The sequence below is a fragment of the Phaethon lepturus genome, unplaced genomic scaffold (genome assembly GCF_000687285.1).
Source record: "Phaethon lepturus isolate BGI_N335 unplaced genomic scaffold, ASM68728v1 scaffold2352, whole genome shotgun sequence".
Classification (NCBI taxonomy): domain Eukaryota; kingdom Metazoa; phylum Chordata; class Aves; order Phaethontiformes; family Phaethontidae; genus Phaethon; species Phaethon lepturus.
Window position 1 is genome coordinate 21969 of NW_010522419.1, and position 19671 is coordinate 41639.

At 39.9% G+C, this 19671-nt stretch overlaps 1 protein-coding gene across 1 annotated transcript; it reads left to right on the forward strand.

Moving 5' to 3' along the window:
• The first annotated feature begins 8189 nt into the window (after positions 1–8189).
• On the forward strand, positions 8190–14389 carry LOC104616700 (histamine H3 receptor-like). The gene is made up of 3 exons (XM_010281792.1): positions 8190–8478; positions 11083–11249; positions 13595–14389. Exons 1-3 carry the CDS (start codon positions 8190–8192, stop codon positions 14387–14389), a joined length of 1251 nt encoding a protein of 416 aa, XP_010280094.1.
• The last annotated feature ends 5282 nt before the right edge of the window (positions 14390–19671 follow it).

Here is a 19671-nt window from a genome sequence, read left to right on the forward strand (position 1 = left end):
TTGAGGATTGTTCTGTGAGTGGTGGGACTCTAGGAGCCTGTTGAAAAGCTGAGGATTAAGTGTTGTGTTATTAAAGGAACCAGTGATTTCAACAAAGGATATAGGGATTTTGAAACCAGACTGTTACAGCTAGTACTGAAAGCTAGTAAACATTCTGAAGTGACTTCTGCTGGTGTAGAGTGGGAAAAAAACCCCACATGTTAGCAATATGATCACAAACACTTGAATCATTAATACCTTCCAGACTTTTCTCTAATGCATTACAAAAAAATTAACAGGACCTTTTGTTAGTTAATTGTCATATTGCTATTTAGATGAGATTTCAGTAATGTTTTTAACATTCCCATGATTATCTTCCATTTGGGGAGGATGATGATCTGTTGGGTTTTTTCTTTTTTTTTTTTAATTTCTAAGCTTTGTGATCCATTAATTACTAGCTGAGTCACAGGTGCTTTTTGAGCTCAGGTACACCTTACATAGTTTGCTTATATAGTAATGTCAGGGCTATGACTGTTTTTAATGACATTTCTTCAGTGGCACTTACATACCTCAAAGGTGTATTTGTAAGACTAGCTTATTGGACCACCAGTTCGGCATACATCTTTTTGCCAATATGTTCTTACATTGAACTGTTCACTGTAGTTCTCCAGTAGGGGTACCCCAGAAAACCTTTCCCAAGGGAAACTTCATCTAATCAAAGTAATTACTACAGAGTTTGACACAGCAACAGAGTTGTTACTTAAGTAACTTGAAAAGTACTACTAAAATACATGATTTAAAAAAAAAAAAATACCACTAATTCTCTGGCAGATAGATCCTGCATTGATTTATTGAAACAATTTTATGCAGTTACAATACCTTGTCTGCATAGTAAAGCTCTTTTGGGTTATGTACTTGTAATAATAAAATGGCATTCATCCCAGAGAAGGAGATCCATGTATTACATGTATATAGTAGTCTTGCACGTTTTGGGACATAAAAGTATTTCTTGTTCATAGTTTGTCTATCTGATTGATAGACTTTTATTTTGCCAGTCATTTCCGGTACCTTACTAACTTAAGTATTCCAAACTTCCTGTTGCTTTTATGGAAGCTTGAGATTGTAGCAATTGCTTAATATGGGAAGCAGGTGAATTGTGAGATGTTCTGCTACAGCTGCCAAAGATTCTGTTCCACTCATGGTAATGCACATTCTTTTTCCAAAGAGCATCCTTTAAGCTTGAACGCTCAGAATCAAGAAGTTGATTCTGAAGGTCTGAACTTTTGGGTGTTCAGTCTGAGGTATGTGAAAGCTAACTGTCTGATTACGGGTTTTTTTATTACTGTTTTTTTCAGAAAGTACTGATCCTTGTCCCCAAGAATCTCATGTTTCAGTGTTGTGTGTGAGCAAAAACTAAAATCCCAAAATAGAAGAAACAAGTTTTGATAACCATTTGCTGTGTAAATGAAAGAGACCGTATGTATCATCCAATCAGTGCGCAAAATAATCCCCTATACCTTAAAATGGCTGGAAATAAACCATCAAAGTGGAAATGTGTATTTTCATGCTATTTCTTTCAGAGAGAATGTGAAGTGCTGGCTAGCTGTTACTGTGGACGATTCTGGTTAGAGAAGTTGCATTCTCTTCCTATTTTTGTTGATAAGCAGTTCCTAAGTTTAAACTTCCTCTATTCTAAGAACAGGTTTTCATGTGGCTTTCCAGAAGAGTTTTGCAACACAGGATTTTGTGTTTTCCTTTGAGAGCGATGCCTCAGCATACCTCACGGCCTGAAGAACCTGCGATTCTTGCTCTTTGATTATTAGCTATGCCTCAAGGAGGCTGTATCCCACCACGTAATTGAATAAAATTGTTTCTGCTGTGTAATTCAGAAAATGTTACAGCAGCCGTGGTCATAACGTGTCAGAATCAAAATTTAGGACTGATACAGCAGTTGAAATCCTTCAGACGCGTCAAGATTGTTTTCACACTGGACCTGGTAACTAAGGGACACAGAACCTATTCTGCATGCAGCAGACACACGGAATATATTTTGATCCTCACAGTTTCATCATTGCCTCGAATGCATTTGGCTTCCTAATAAAGAAATCAAGAACATAACTTGTTTAGAAACTGGGCTATAAAGCATTTTGTGTCTCTTACATAGTGGAGAACAGAGATGCCCCAGAATCTGAGAAAGAAAACAAGTCAGCCTACCCTTACATGCAGCTGGATTGCTTCCTAAATCACTTGTGCTCTAAGGCCGGAAAGCCATTGCTCAAAAAACCCCCACAGATACCTTTTAAAAAAAAAGAAGTGAAATTATACTTCATAATATTTGTGGAGGTGGCAGTTCCTGTAGTCTAACCTTGGATGGGCTGGCTTCTCAAATGAAGTTTGAGAGTTGCTGAAGTACGTGCTTGTGAAGTATGTTATTCTGAAGCCAGTGTATTGCTCTTGAACAGACTGGAAGTACTGGCATCTTTTGTCTCTGAACTATAGCAATTTTAGATTGGTATTCCTCTATTAATTAAAAAATGTGAAAAGAACAAAATAGACAACTCCTTGTAATCATGACAACCCTGTCATTTTGGTAACTAACAACCATTTAGTTTTTATGTTGCTGACACAAGTAATCATTTTTTATTTTAGGGTAAGGTTTAGAAATACTAAGAAGTTGTAGCCTTCAGTACGTGTCTATGCAGAAAAGAGAAAGGTTTGCCTTTTCTGTTAGGTACGTGTCACTGTTTTTGCAGGTTTCTGTGGTGAAATGAAGAAATGAATTTTTGCACTCTTATCTGAAATGTGCCGACAGGAGATCTGCTTTAGATTTGGTGCAGCTTCCTCCTCTACTAGGTAACAAGAGTGGCATCAGCCTTTGCTTTTGAGTAAGTTGGGGACACAATCTCCATACTCCTGTGAAGTGCATTGTTGTAAATACCGATATTCTAAACTCTTACTGCTAAGCCATATAATAATCTTTTTTATCAATGTAAATTGTGATGGCTTAATATTTTCCTGCAAGTTCAAGGTTTATAAATAAGGATCTAGAGGAACGTATTGAAAACCAACTAAATTAGAATGGAGCATCAATGTTCTTCGGTCCAGAACTTGACAATGCAATCTGATGAGAAATCAGATTGTGTTAAATAAGTTATGTGTATGTGAACTAGCAAGGGATCCAGCGAGGGAGGCTTGCAACAACTTTAACTTTAAAAATAATGTCCTGATAGAATGTATAATTAAACTGAAGCAGCAATTTTAACAGTGAGTTTTTGTTGTCAAATATTGTAAATTTGCTTAAGACAATATAAGCTGTATACATATCCCCTGCCTATGGGAGAATTACAAATTTCATCATCTGGAAAAAAAGAAGAAAAGGACTATAGTATTAATTCATATGTAAAGTACAGTTCCCTGTCATATAAATATGTCTGTAAAGAATCAAATGCTAGCAGAAAAAGGCAGATTGTGACTTCTTTTTTAATCCTTTTTGCCGCTGTGTTGTCTTATCTCCTACTGTTTTCATTTCACTCTTCTGGAAATGAATCAGGAGTATGGATGAAACCAGATTAGCTATTACAGGACCCCAGTCTCCTACAAGGAGAGTAGTATCAGAAGGCAGTATCAGAATTACTCATTTTTCCTTGTTGATTAAACTTAAGTGACTGGACCAAGACCTGGAGTTTACATCTGGTCTCTGATCGGGATCTCTGATATTTTGTTAGCAAAGTATCTCCTAAAGAACTGCCAGGTGGTTTCTCTGTAAAACAGAGACTTCACATTGAAGAGCCTTAATAAATTCAAGACAGTTGAGCAATGCAAAAGAACTCCTGTCATTCTTACGGGCTTCTCTTCAAGAAGTGGTGATGAGACACAACATTTCATCTAAATGTCCTACCATATATCGGGAAATCTTCCATGCTGAAATATGGAAGGGTCACTTGCATTTAAAATCTAAGCCCTTAACTCTTAAAAGTGAAGATAATTGTCCTCTAATTGCAGCATAGCAATTCTGGACTGCTTGTAATTTTGTGTTATCGCAAGTCTGAACACTTTAATAAGCTGGTCATTCAGGGTGGTGCTTTTACTGTTTAGTGTGCGTTCTAACGCTTGGGGAAGAAGGAAGGGAAGAGAAAGCTGTACCATTTACTTGTGGATCCTTTTGGTGTATTAATCTGCGCTATGCACTTAGTATCTAGCATGTCTATTTGAATAAAAATTCCGTATCTTTTTACAGGATTATCATCGAGCAGTTCATAGGCTGCCCTCACTCCAGCAGAAAATCAGCAGTTTATCTACTTCAGATATTTTTCTAGCTAGACATGTTTTCTAGACTGGCTTAATCATAGTTGTAGTCACACACACGAAAAAAATAATGGAATCATCATAGGATCATAGAATCTTTGGATTGGAAGGGACCTCTTAAGGTCATCTAGTCCAACCCTGTGCAATGAGCAGGGACATCTTCAACTAGAAAAAAAATCTGCTAAAAGCTTATGTTTTAAAAAAAACTTACTGACTGGTGTAGATTATCTTTTGGATGTGGACAGATTAGTTACATGGCATCATGACTTGTGCGAAATAGGTCTGTGATGGGGTTACATTCACAAGGCACATGAGTGCGGCATCCATAATTTTAGGTGCCCTGCTGCACACAGATTCTACAAGAATGGTATGGAAGAGTTCGGTATCTAAGAAATTTTGAGAAACCAAGTTTGATCTAAGTTAGGTCCAAGAAGAAATGTTGAGGGATGGAGATGGAAAAGAATTTGGTAGCTATATACTCGTAGGAAACACCCTAGGATTTAAACGATTTGATAAGGTCACTTGTTTCTTATGAAAATCAGTGAAGCTGCTGATTCTCCTCTTGCCACCAAATAGTCAATGGGTAGAGTGCTTAGCTAGGATGACTCCTGTCTTCAGCTTGATGTTGGAGGCTGTGAAGTCTGGCTTCCTTTCTTCCCAAGAGTTAGCATAGCTAATAGACTAAAGGTATTTTGGAGAGTGTATCTTTAATTTTCTTACGCAGACATACTTTATTAATTAATGTATCATTTCTCTCAGATTTTGAGAAGCTCCCTAAGCATTACCTTCCTCTTAGGGTTGAGGAAACTGAAGCAGAGAGATCAATTATCAGACTGAGAAGTTACAAACGGGTCTGCTTGGACCAGAAGTGGATCCCAGAATTCCCAGGTTCCCCGAGGTCTCTTAAGACTGCTAAACTTTATTATACTTAAGCTCATGTCTTAATTCTTGTAGGAATAAATAAAAATGTCAAAGAAAAGCAGAGAATTCAAAGTGATACCATATTTCTTAGCTTAATTGTTTACATTTTTCCCTTTATTTTACATTAATAAGCTACAGCACAGATGTGTACTAAAACTATGATAATTTGTTGCATGCTACAAAAGTGAGGATATGGTCGTTGTATCTTGGAAGTCATTATGTGGGCAACCGCCTTACTTAATACTCATAATATCCGTCTAATCCAGTTCCTCAGCACTGAAGATTCTGAGTTAAGATACAATGTCAACCTCTCTGTTTATACTTCGTAAAGCAGCTTGAGGGAGAAGAAAAGGGTCCAAAACATTATACTACCTTTTGCAAAGAGCTGTAATTGCAACATTCCAGCTCTAAGGCCGAGTAGTTGCAAATTACATTAGTAACTCAACTGCCATGGTGGCTTTAATTATTTTAGCATAGATTCTTGTACTGGTTTCAGCTGGGATGGAGTTGCTTTTTCTTCCTGACAATTTTCAACGAAGAAGTAAGTGCATAAAAACTTCAGTAAGGGCTTTGCTATTAAGAGGATCCAGTTTTAACTGCAGTTGCTACAAACAGTGGCTTTCAGCCTTGTGGCTTGTCTATTTGTGTGTTTTTTACAAAATGATATTATTTTGGAGCACAGTTTGGAGCTATGACTTTTTCTGCTTTTGTAAGATTTTTGCAGCCTTTTGGTCATCATGGGGCTTTCAGGAGATTGTAACAAATGCTTTTCTTCTGGGACTGGTGGCTGCCTATTGATTCATCATAGATGGCCAGTCTGTAGAAAGCCTGCCAGCTCATGCTGGCATTTCTGGCCATTTAGGGACAAGTTAGGAATCAAAAGTATATCCGAAAGATTCCAACAGTAAATGATACCTAAGAGCTTGGGTCGTCTTCCATCTTCTGCAGTTGAAAAGGAGAGGGGATGTTACTGGGTATGGGGAAGCCCCTTCCAGCACCCTGTCCTGAGGGCAAGCACCATCACGTCTAAAACAAGAAAACCTTTACATACTTTCCTCTAAGATACATGGCTCGGCGCAGTTCCTGAGCACCCACTGACGAAGGTTTGCATCAGGTATGTTGTGTGCATGCGAGCTGCCCTAGGTTCAGCACTTCTTACCAGGGGCTTGTTGCTTTGAATGCACAGAATGAGTTGTTGCTCCCATCATAAGGTAAGACCAGTCAAAAAGGACTGGTTGCATGAGGTATGAGGAAAGAAAAAGTATAGTTGGGACATGGTAACAGTTCACAGAGGATCCATGATTTGCCAGTATCCGTTGCAATTTTCCTGCTGTTCTCTGGATTTGAATGCAGGCAAGCAAACACAGAAGGACTGTTACCCTCCTTGGAGGCCTATGGGAGCCTTGTGATGTCTTTTATTACCAATAAAATGCGGAGAAAAAATTCTTAGGGTAAGACGGTGACTGTTTAGAAGATGAAGTGAAAATAAAATGATCGAATGTCGCTTCTGGTACCATATTGGCACCTTGAGCCACAAATCACCGGAGGCATGGGCAGCACACCAGCAGTGTATTTTGCCATGTTCTTATGCTCTTCCTTAGGCTACAGGCAGTTGAGACAGACAGAATACGGACTTGTCCGAACCCTTCATTTGACCTCACGTTTGTTGACCACTTTATTTTCTTTTCAACCACATAATATCTTGGATCTCAAGAACGCCGTGTAGACCAGCTTCAGTATTGCTAGCAGAAGAAAGGCTAGTGGTGTTACTTAGTAGTTGTTGTTGAAGTGTGTTTCCTACATTTCCAACATTACCTGGAAACAAAATAAAGCTTAAAACAGTAATGGACATGCATGCTGTGAAGATATTTGTATGGATAATAAAGTTTTGCGGTTTTTGTACTGCTGCCATTCAAACATTTAGTAAAAGCACTTGGCAAATGCTGATGAATTTGTTCCCACAACAGCACAGACATGGCAGCCAACATTTTTCAAGTTTAAGTATCTGGAATTAGACACCGAAGTGTTTTTAGAACCCATAATAAAAATTATTTAATTTTTTACAACTGTGGAATAGTCACAGCTCTCTGCAAGTGGCTTCATTACTCATACAAAATATAAGCACTTGGGGAAGACACACGATTTCTGCCACCAGTGTGGAAAGAAAAACCTTGTCCTATTAAAGTTAACTGCCAAGCTCTCATTCGCATTCAGGGAGTCAGTATTTTGTTCCTTGGTTCTGGGATTGCAACAGCCGATGCTGTGTCACTGAGGCAGCTGTGAAGAGTTTTGAAACTGATTTCAGTAGGAGTTTTGCAGCTGATCTCTGCGGGTCGAGCCTTTACTGGTTAACTCCTCTGGTAAGTAACTGTATATATGCTTATTTACAGCGTATCAGTTTTCAGCCCTAGGGTCCACAGAAAGAGGAACAGCAGTAGCGACAACGAAGTTGACCATGCCTTTGGTGAACAAAAAGATATAACACAATAAAGGAGGGACCGCAGACTTGCTGAAATACAGTGACACTAGGTAAACAAGAATGAAATTAGAAAGTAGTTTGAATTCTCATAAGGATAGGTACCCAAGATTAAGAAAAAATTTCCAGAAAAAGTTGTGGTCTGTAACGATAGCAAGAAAAACACTTCGGCAAGGGAGGGAATAAGGGAGGGAGGGAGGGAGGAAGGGAGGGAAGAAAGCAAGAGAGAATCTCAAATCAGCCCTTCTGAGCTCCACAGATAAGGATCAGGTTGCATAAAGAAGAACTTGCATTTTAAAATATGAGCTTTGAAAAACTGCATATTTCTTACTGGTAACTCTTCTAGAGATATATATGGTTTAAAAAATCCTAGGACAACTAGACATCTAGCATCAGAACCTTTTAATTTTTTCCCCTCCTGAGTACATTTTTTTTGATGTTTGTTGGATTTTTGGCCCATCCTGTTTATATTCCTTATCAATCTCAACCTTTTGGATAACTCTGCCAGATGCGAATTTCTTCCCAGACTGAACTGACCTGGGTACGCAACATGCACAGCAGCACTGCCGAAACTCCGCATACGGATGGGATGTGTAATGAGACTTTGTCCACACAGCCAGCGAGCTCCCAGTTTTCACTGGGCGTGTTGGTGCTGCTGGCTTTCCTCATGGTGTTGCTAGCTCTGGTCACCATCCTCGGAAATGTCCTGGTGATCCTTGCTTTCATCACGGACAGAAGTCTCAGGCACCGGAGTAACTATTACTTTCTCAATCTTGCCATTTCTGACTTTGCAGTGGGTAAGTCGCAGCCGTGGAGGCATGTTGTCTTTGTTTGCTAGGAACCTTTGGAGAAGCAAGGGGGGCTTGTTTTGTGGGGTGGTTTCTTCTAAGAGACCTATTTCCCTGTTGTGTGTCTAGAAGAAGGGTCAGGAATGGTGGGAGCTGCATTAAGTGTCTTCGCAGCCTACTATTTTTGAGAAATACATTATCATGAGAAGTGGATCCTTTCCCAAGTAAACAGGTAATGTTTAATGTTAATGCTTCAGGAAAAAATACCACTGTGCATGAATCAATGTGGAATAACGAAGAACGGGAGTTGTTTGTGAAGAGTCTTGACTAAAGTTTAGTCAAATCGAATACAGCATATATTATCTGGCAGATCTTGCGTACATGGTTAACATCTTCTATTTCAATGTACTCACACACAATACAGAAAATCACCTGAAGTTTGCAACTAAATAGTGATGAATAGTATTTTTCAACATTTTGTTGTACATGCTCTATCTAGAGTCATACCTTAGGAATATATGTTTGTATAGGTAAATAAAAATAAGTCAAACAGTTTCTAAGAAGTTTGATGTTATACATACATATTTATACACAGGGACACATTTTATTTTGAAACTTGTACTGGTAAAAAGTATAATGAAAATGTGTGCAGTTGGAGATTGATGTATTGAAATATCCTGTGAAGTGTTGAGTGTCTCTGGTAAAAGTCTTAGTTAAATTGCTGAGTCAGCAGAAGGATGGTTTTAAACAGGTGGGCCTATTGCATGAAATCTATATCTGATTTGTCACGTCACAACAAAATCCTTTGTAACTGTTTTTGTTCTACTTTTACCTACACATTTAAAAAGGATACTGAAAATACTGAATAAACTGTCTTTGTTCTTAAAATTTATTGCCAGTGCCAGAAATTCTGTTACAGGGCACAGCTTCTGGTCCTCGTGATGTCCAAATCTCCTTGTATAAGGTTTTGATCCCTTCCCCCATACGGATGACTTCTTCCAGCTTATAATGGCCTTGTTGTGCCACAGAGCTCTTGCTGACTGCTCTCTGGCCATAGTACACAGGGAAAAAAACACAGCAGTGAACAAAAAACCAGTGGACAGAGTGGTGTTTTGTCATCTTGCTCACAATCTATCATCATATTGAACAAATACTGGCATCTATCGGAGAAGTACAAAATAAATAATATCCTCTATCAAAGAAGGAGGTAGAGCTTGGCATTACCTAGCTTCCATAAATTTTTGTTTCATGATATTATGTTTACCTGAATCTCTAGCTTTTAATTCTAAATTAGGTCAAAATTTTTGCACACTGTATAGTCAAACTGGTTTATAGTTCAGTAGCTACATTACTTAGATTCAGGATATCCATAATTTCTACTTCGTCCTTATTGCTAAAAGCACACACTTTCATGCTTGCACAGCCCTTTGCTTATTCTTTTGCTATATTTAAACTATCAGATTTTGACCTTCAGGAACTTTTGCTTTATCTCTGTATAGCTGGATTTGAATAGAGATCACTTGATTCTTAGCAGAGGAAGAATAACAGGAATTGTAAGACTTTTAGGGAAATGGAAACTCTCAAGATACTCTTCAGTATGTGTTGCAGGAGTACACACTATCATGAAATAAATTTAAAGATGAAATAATACCCTTTGCTCCCACCCCATGAATGTTAAAATGTATAATATAACCTTTTGCTGGAAGGAGCAAGCGTTACTTGCTCTGTAGATGCAGTGATTCCAGTTCATTGCAGCGTCAATGCTGTTCACTGCATTTCTGCGTTGCGGCAAACTACGCCGTTAGCTCTTCATCCTCGCAGGGCTGCCTTGTGACTGGGCGTAGTGTAATCACCTAGAAATCCATTAAAATGAGATCATATTGGCACTTTCACAGCATCGGGATTTAACAGCTTAAATTTAGATAGACACACATAGTGGGTGTGGGTCAGTCATGTATGTCCCCACAGCTTGGCGTGTTCCCATAGATAATACCCTATCAGCTCACCCCTGAAAAGTGGTTATGATCAAGAATTATGATGAGAAGAAATGTTAGATAGGGTGTACTTAATTAACTGTGCAATTTTTGTGAGCCTTTTGATAAGACAGTTTTAAAGATTAGTCTGAAATTCTTACTGTATTTCTATAAAAGTTACTTCTGGAGCACTTTCAGACACCATATCATGCTTCTGAGAGATTAGAAGCACTGCAATTAGGCCATTTATTGTAGAAAACTGTTAGTAAATTACATTGTGGGGAGGGAAAGATGGGTTTTGTTTGTTTGTTTAAATTTCAGTAGGTTAATACAGGATAGTGTTTACTTCAGCAGGTAAAAAAGTCAGCTGTTCCTTCCTTTAGCAGGTGATATAAAGAGGAGAAATAATAATGATACGCAATAAACACGATACACCTTTCAGAAAGGTATTAATGATAAGAATGTTACTGGTGCCTAGTTTGTGGTCAAGTGTTCATGGGCTGCGTGAGAATCCGAAGCCTTCCACGTAGCAATTCCTGTCAGTATTGTGCTTTTATCAGATACTGCAGAAATGTTCCTGTGCTTCCACGAGCACTGCCTGCAGTGCTGATTGACGTGTGTGTTTGGTTTATTTCCATAGGTGTGGTCTGTATGCCTTTGTACATCCCTTATGCCCTGACAGGGAAATGGCACTTGGGAAGAGGCGTCTGCAAGCTCTGGCTAGCTACGGACTATCTCCTGTGCACAACTTCAGTGTTTAGCATCGTCCTTATCAGCTACGACCGTTTCCTGTCAGTTACAAAAGCTGTAAGAAGAACATTCCTAATTATTTCTTTATATATATTGCGATTTCTGTAAAACACAGTGTTCACAATAACACTAGAAGCTAAATAGTCCTTCGTTATTGTACCATTTTTTTCTGCAGAAAATTTGATGCTTCAGTGTTGCACTGGGACTTAGAGACAGGACAATGCCTTGCCTGTGATTTCAATGTTTCCCCCCTGCCACCTGGATTAGAAACTATTTAATTACACTACAGAGGAGGTGGGAAGGTCAAGGTAGAAAAAGGGCAGCAGGAGTGTGGAGAACTTGGGCTTTGGTCATTAGAAGAGTGATAACAAAACTAGGTTGAGTCAAGGATGTGCTTAGGCTTGGGATAAATTCTAAAAGGAGAAGAGGGTATAGAGAGAGATGTGGGATGGACTAACTGAAGATCAGATGAAGATTTGCATCACTGCAGGGGGTGATTGACATGTGCTGCCAACAGGCAGTTGGGTGGAAACTAATCCCTTGAAGGAAAAAGAAGAATGAATCAAAATATGCGGAGAGGTAAGAGGTGTTTCTTGAGTATTATCATTCTTCTGCTTCAGAAGGTATCTGGAGAATCCAGTGATAAACATCATCGTTCACCATTTCTAAGCTCTACCTGGTGTTTGGACCAGATGGAAGACGATCAACATCCTTTGCTTTTGATGACTCTGCTAGCTTGAGTGACATGAGCTGTGTTTAGATCAGGAGGTTCTCATTTGGAAAGTGCTGATACAATGCCTAATCTCTTCTTTCCCAGTGTTGTGGTTTTAGGGTTGATTGTTGTTGCTTTTCTTTTTAAAGCTGAACAATGAAGTATGAAAACCCCTGTATTTAAGAAACAGTAATATTGAAAAATATTAATGAAGTTGCAGAGCTCGGAATGTGAGAAATGTAAATTAAAAAGGCCTCTGCAACCCAGCTGAACCTCATGTTCTTACGTGCAGTTGATGTTCTTAATTTATGTGATCACATTCTGTTTTTCTTCTCTAGGTAATTAGGATGGAGTGAGTCCAGGAGTATATAACAGGGCTGATATCAGAAAAGAAAGTTATCATGCCTCTTCATGGACTTGGGATCCACCTCTGCCTCTGCTGCAAACCTAATTTGTGGCCAGGGGCCAGTCATTTCAGACTTAAATTTTTGTGAAGCTTTGCTGAGCTTCCTGTTTTCTGCCTACTCAATTGGGATGCCTGTGGTCTTGCAAAGGGCTGCAAATTCATTATTGCGGATCTGGAGCTGTGTTCTGAGCTGATATGTTGCTTTAAGATGTAAAGGAATCTGGATCTTCAGGCTACAGATATTTAAAACAGGGAATATAAAATAATATGTGTAACAATGCATCACTGCTCCGTTACTCACTGGTAAGATAGGGATGATGCCCCTTGTGTTGCATGCAGTTGTGAAGATACCATTCATTAATATCTGTATAGCATGCAGGTGCTATGCTAATGAACAGCACAGGAAGCTGGTGAGGAAGGTAGTAGCTCTGGGTCTGAGTAAAGCCTGGAACAGTAGGGAGGAAATAAAATTTTCCAGCTTCTCATTAACAGATCATCTTGTGCTCTGAAAGATGCAGGGGACCAAGAGCTATGAGTATGTATCATACATACTGGCTGGGCTATTAGAAGGGTGGTTTTAACTCTTGCATTTCCTAACTTCAGATTACATGATTTTAATTCTTAATATTTTTTTCAAAGATAGACATTTAGGGCTAGAGAGTCAAATAAATTAATGCAGTCTGGGTAGACATAAAAACATCAACATTTGCAGTAATACAATGAGCTGTTTACAAGGTAAAGTGAGTGTTAAAACAGGATGTTTCAATAAAGTAAGGGGTGTTAAAGCATATGTGTGGGATAGATTTTCCTGCTATGGCAAGACGAAATAGTATTAAAAATTACATGGTCTAGTGTTTGCAGTCTCTCATGGCAACCTGTCTAATACAGAAGGCATTCTACATTTGCCTGTGCAGGAAGGAAGTCCCACAGCTGCTTTCACTCTCCTCTGAGCCTGGGCATTTCATGAATTATAAACTGATCCCTTATTGCCACTCTACTGTGGTGGTGACGAAAACAAGCCATGTCCTTTTACACTTAGAAACCAAACGTTAGTTTAAGACTTCATAATTTCTGCTCCTCTCCAATGCCAAGTATACAGAGCTACAGTATTTTATGAGCAAGACTAACAGTTTTTCAGGACCTTACATAACTGAAGATGTTCTAGGTGTCTGGGGAATTACAGAACAAATATTGTATTTGATTTGCTTGCTTATATTTTTTTGAGATTGAGATAGTTGTTCCAAAATGTTGTCTGAATACATGATATGTCCTTTTCCCTCACAGGTGTCTTACAGAGCCCAGCAGGGAGTAATGTCCAAACCTGTCATCAAGATGGTGGCCACCTGGGTCTTTGCCTTCCTCCTCTACTGCCCAGCAATCATCTTCTGGGAGCACGTGGCCGGACACAGCGCGGTAGCAGCAGATCAGTGCTGCGCCGAGTTCTTCGACAACTGGTACTTCCTCCTGTGCGCGTCCACCCTGGAGTTCTTCGTACCGCTGCTCTTGGTGACCTACTTCAACGTGCACATTTTCCACAACATCCAGAGGCGACAGCGGCACGGCAGGGTACAGGACTGTGAGCCCCCAAAGAGCAGCAGCCTGTCCTGGAGATTTTGCTTCTTCCCAAGACCAGGAACATCTTGTCCTCCATCAGAAGCAGAAGACAGTGTTTCATCATTAACACAGTCATGGAGACCAGCAGTGATGTCTAAATGTCCATCTCCAACACAAACAAGTCCCATGGGTCCCAAAAAGGCCTCTTCTGTTTCTTTCCATTCAAGGACTGGGTCAAAACTGCAACAGGACAAGAAAATAGCGAAGTCGCTCGCCATAATTGTATGTGTCTTTGCCATTTGCTGGGCCCCATACACTTTACTGATGATCATTCGTGGGGCCTGCCAAGGAACGTGCATCCATAAGTCCCTGTATGAAATAACCTTTTGGCTTTTGTGGCTCAATTCCTCTTTGAACCCGTTTCTCTACCCTCTCTGTCATATGAGGTTTCGAATGGCTTTCATGAAAATACTATGTCCCAAAAAGTTTGCAACATTACGATCACGTAACACACCTTCTTTTTAGAGAGTTAAAATAAATTACTTACAGATAAGAAGTTCCTCTCTTACTTAGTGCTATTTTTTCGTATGTCTCATCAACAGATATAGAGAAAAAAACTTTTGTTTACTAATGGCATTGGCTAAGAGTGCAGCAGAGGCATGTATTTGCTAGTTTTCAGGATTTTATTTTTAGTTTTGCTGGTATGATGCTAAGTTAAACACCATCTAGTGCAATGAAAAGAATAACAAGTTTTGCTGTATGTCCTTCTTGGTTTGAGGTACTACTTTTTTTACCTTTTTTTTTATATAGACCTGGTACTATGAAAGAACTCTTCTACAGATATCTCCATAGAGGTTCATTAGAGGGATAATACCTTTTTGTGTATGTGTTGAATTAAAATTTACATCCTATTTGTGAACCTAAAGCTGTCAGTGAAGAAGCAGTTCTGCTACATTTTTGAAAGGTTGTCTAAATACTCACAGGAGCAGTATAATTTTGTTTTAAAAACTATTATGAAGACAAGATAGCGCCCTGTGGTCATTATAATTCCTACAGTGAGCAATACGCAAGTGAATGGTCTGCCTAATCCAGAATATCTGTCCTTTTCTAATTTAAAAAAATTAAATACCTGGTGTTGCAGGACACAGTACACATAAGTTAGCAATTCTAGATGATTTTCAAGAATGATAGTTTCCATGATAGTGGAATTTTTAGATTGGTTGTCAAAATTGTCACAGGCATAAATAGTTGTTACTCTTTTCACCTGGACTGTCTCCTGACGGCAGCTGCCTCTTTGGTCATGCTTAAATGATATTTAGTGCCAGATTAGTGTACTATTTGATTACTTAGAAGATAGACCAGGCTTGGGCACCTGATCACATTTCTGTTGAATTAGCAGAGCAAGCAATACAAGGTTCACTCTGGATTTATAATTTTGGCTGGCTGTGTGAGAATAGACAATACCCTTTGCAAGTGCAAAGATATTCCATCCAAACGCCTGGAACAAATTTAAACGGACAGGGTGATTTTTATACTAGATCAGTTCTTTGTGTCCTGTTACTATGATATCATATGGATTTCCTCTGCCAGTGAACCAGTATCAATCAGTTTCTATTACTGAACAAGGGCCATATTCACTGCTTGAGAACGGCATTCACAGAGGTCTATCTGAAAGATGACACAGAGGTGTCTTAAGCAACTGTTAATAAACAATGTGGGTGAATATGCAGTGCTGAAAGCAGTGGGTGAAGGCAGCAGAGCTTGATTATAACCCATTCCATGAGCCAAACTTTCTTGCCATGTGTTGGGTGTTGCAACTCACCCAGAAGGCTTTCAGGGATGGCTAAGTGAGAGTCACTGCTTAATTTTTTTCCCCTCTCCTTTCATATAATTTTCTTTCCTCTTTGTGTATATATATAAATGTATAAAATATGGAAAGAGAAATCTGATGCACAGAACAATGAAAAGCAATAGTTAATTTAAATAGTAGTTTTTATCTGATTTGGAATCGGCTGTAGGAGTGTTGCAAAAGCAGGGTACTCCTTTGCAAGCACAATTCAAACGCATGTAAGCAGCTTAATCATAGCACAAAAGTTGATGGCTTTGAGGACCTAAAACGCCGTTCTGTTCAGAGGTCTGGAACTGAAGACTTCTCTTGCTAGTTTGCACGCTGGTGGAAAATTGTCTTTCACCACTCATTATGCTCCCTTGCCTCACGGGAATAGTGTTACGGGTTGTGAGCTTGACTGCTCAGAGAGGAGCTTCAGGAGGAGGTCATTGATTCAGCACAACTGTTTTCACTGTCATGAGTGGGGTGCTGGCATACATTTTGTGGCTTTATTTATCTGTGAGGTGTGACACCTCACCCCACCCTTATTTAAAACATTTATAGAATATCTGGTGTACTAAATAAACAAATTTTAAACAGAGAAGCTGTAGGAAGGCCCGAAATGGGAACGTATTTGGGTTGTCTGCTTTTCTATCCCTACGCTTTTAATATAAAAATTCAGTTTGCATTTTGTGATTAAAGGATGTGTTGTTTACCTTGGAAAAATGGCCTCCAAAACTATTGACTAGGTAAACTACATTCACATTTTGCAGTACTGGAAAACTAGAATTTTTCAGGGAGCACAATGTGCAGCAAATTTGAAACCACATAGAGTAGCGAAGCTACTAGAGATCAATGTTTTTGATGTTCTATATTACACCCAGTGTTCAAACTGTTTTGTCGCACCGCTCCTGTATATTTGAAGAATTTGTTGTATTTTTCTAATTGAAAATTCTGCTCAGTGCTCTCAGGGTAACTCAAGCGCTAGTTGCTGTGCTCACAGCATTAAAGCTGTCTCGGTCAAGGTGGCATCCTATGTCTTCTCTATCAGACATTTTGCAAAGATGTTATGATTCTTATTCAGCATTTGTTCTCGTACGTGCCTTTCATGCACTCACACAAATGGACTTTGCTTGCCAAAGTGATTTCTAAGCCAAGTCTTTCTATGCACTCACTCATCCATTTTCCCATTTTATGTCCTTCAATTTTCTTATGTCTCTGCAGATGTCCAATAGGTCTTGTAAATACAGGATGACAGTAGGCATATGAGACTGTGAGGTTCAACTCGAACCACAACAGTTTCTAACTTTAACCTCTCAGGTCTTAAAAAAACCCAACAAATAAAACATACATGTTGGAAGAAATTGTATTATCTTTTGTTTGTTTATTTCTGGGATGAGTATTTAACCCTAATGATTCTCCTAATTTCTGTCTCCTTTAGGAGATGGTTTTTCTTCCACAGGAAGGAAGGAAAGAACACATAGATTTCCCCCTCAGCCCCATGAAGGGCTATGATTAAAACTTCAACATTGGATTTGTTCCATGATTTTTAAAAGCAAATGACTACTCTCCCCTTGTCTGCTAATCTAGTCATTTGATAAAAGACAACCAAGTTACTCAGGCATGATTTATCCTTAGTAAACCCATGCTGACTGTTCCCAGTTACCTCTACCTCCCCCGAGTTCTCAGAAATGCCTTCCAAGGGGACTTTCTCCATTATTTTCCCAGGGATCAAAGAGAGGCTGACCTTTTGTCCTTGTGGCATCATTGGAAGATGGTTGCAATATTTGCCTTTCTTCAGTTGTTGGGAACCTCCCATCATCTCCATGACCTTTTAAAGAGGATAGAAAGTGATCTTACAAGGATGGTAGCTAGTTCTCTCAGCAGCCTTGGCTGTGGCCCATTGCATCCCATGGACTTTTATGGGTCAAGTCCTCCCAAGTAATCCCTGCCTTATTCTCACCTGTTCCTGACAAGTCTTCTCCTAGAACTCATTCACTAAGCATGGAGAAGAGGGAGCCCTAGTCAGTGAAGAATGAAGCAAAGAAAGCATTGGGTGCCTCAGCCTTATCTACATCTGCTGTCACTGGATCACTGGCCTCATTCAGCAAAGCACCTACATTTTACTATTAATGGGGTGGCTGAAGTTCTTCATGTTGTCCTTCACGTCCTTTAAAAATATCAACTCTAGGTGAGCTTTGGTTTTCCTAACATCATGCTTATGTGGCCAGGCAACATTTTTAAATTCCTCCTTTGTAGCCTGTCCCTGCTTCAAACTCCCTCACATGCCTTTTTGCATTGTAGCTTCCCTGGTTAGCCAGTCTCCTGATACCCTTACTTGTCTGCTTGACGATTGGGATGGACTTCTCTTGCGCATGGAGGCTGCTGTCCTTAAAGGCCTGCAGGTTTCCTGAGCATATCTTCACTTCAGAGTCGCCTCCCATGGGATCCCACCTACCACCTTCCCAAATAAACCAAAGTCTGCCTACCTGAAGTCCATGGTCTGTACTCTGCCACTCTCTTTCCTCACTCCCTTTAGGATCTTGAACTTTACTACCTCATAGTCACTACAGCCAAGGCTGCCATTGATTACACATCCCTAACCAGCTCCTCTTTAGCAGTGAACAGCTAATCTAGCTGTGTGTCACTCCCGTTGGCCCATTCAGTATTTGTATCAGAAAGTTGTCCCTGACACCCTCCAGGAACCTTGTTGACTGCTTGTACCTGCTGTGTTGCCCTTCCAGCATGTGTCATGAACATTGAAGTCCTACACAAGAAATAGGGTCTGTGATCCAGAGGCTTCCTTGATTTGCTTAAAGAAGAATTCATCAGCTCCCTTACCCTGATTGGGGTGGTCTGCAACACATTCCCACCACTATGTCACCTGTGTTACTGGCCTCTCCTCTGACTCTGACACAGAAGTTTGCAACCAGATGGTCTATCCCATAGAAGAGTTCCATACATTCAACCTGCTCCTGCAACATGGTGAGCAATCCCTCCCCGCCTCATCTTCCTTGCCTGTCTTTCCCGACAAGCTTGTCTCTGCCTTGCTGCAGCCCTCCAGTCGCACGAGCTGCCTGACCACCTCTGTTACTCCAACGGCCTGGTGGCTTTGTGATTGCACAGGGAGCTCCTGCGTGTTTCCCAGGCTGCATTCGTGCACATGCACCCAAGGCAGGGGGTTCTTTGCCATGTTTTATCATTCCTGAAGTATTTTCTGTTCCTGTTGCCCTACACATTTTGCTTTAATTACTCTTTGCAATATATTTCCCTTTGTTCCCCAAGACCCAAGGACCTGTTCACCAAGGTTCAGAGCACCACACTTCCCCTCCCCACATCTTGTAAACCCTCTCTTTCCTTGTTTTTTGCATCCTTGTTTTGCATCTTCTCAAGCACCCAGCATTGTGGCCACAGTCCGAAAAGCCAGTCGCAGGGTGTGCCTTAGTGCTACAGAGCTGGTGAGCTGCAGGCATGACTCACAGCCATGGCCTGCCAACTTCTGTGCACTCCTACTAACAGAGATTAAACTGTGATGAGGAAGGGATATGCCTTCTCACACCCGCAAAGGGCTACGGGTTTGTGGAGTGGGAGGTTACCTGGAATTACTTGAGAAGTGGAGGATTAGATGTGCCATGATTATAAGGTCCTCCAAAGTCCAGATATTTGGTTTGCTGTGCCTGGGGTTAGACTTGCTTCTGATTAGAATGAGCTGAGAGGTATTAGTGATACTTCTGCTGTGTATAACTAAATTTTAAATGCTCTGTAACCAGCAGCATTAAGAAAAATACACCTCTGTTCTTAACTGTAAAATTTATTAAGTGGTACAACAGCAAGAGCAACAGAGCTTACATTTTACTGTAAGAGAAATAGAGCTGTAATAATTTAAATCCTTTTGAACACTGGGGAAGTGAAAATGAGATCTGTTTTTAGCTTCAGCAGAATTCAATGTGTAAAAATGCTTACACAATGCTAATATGCA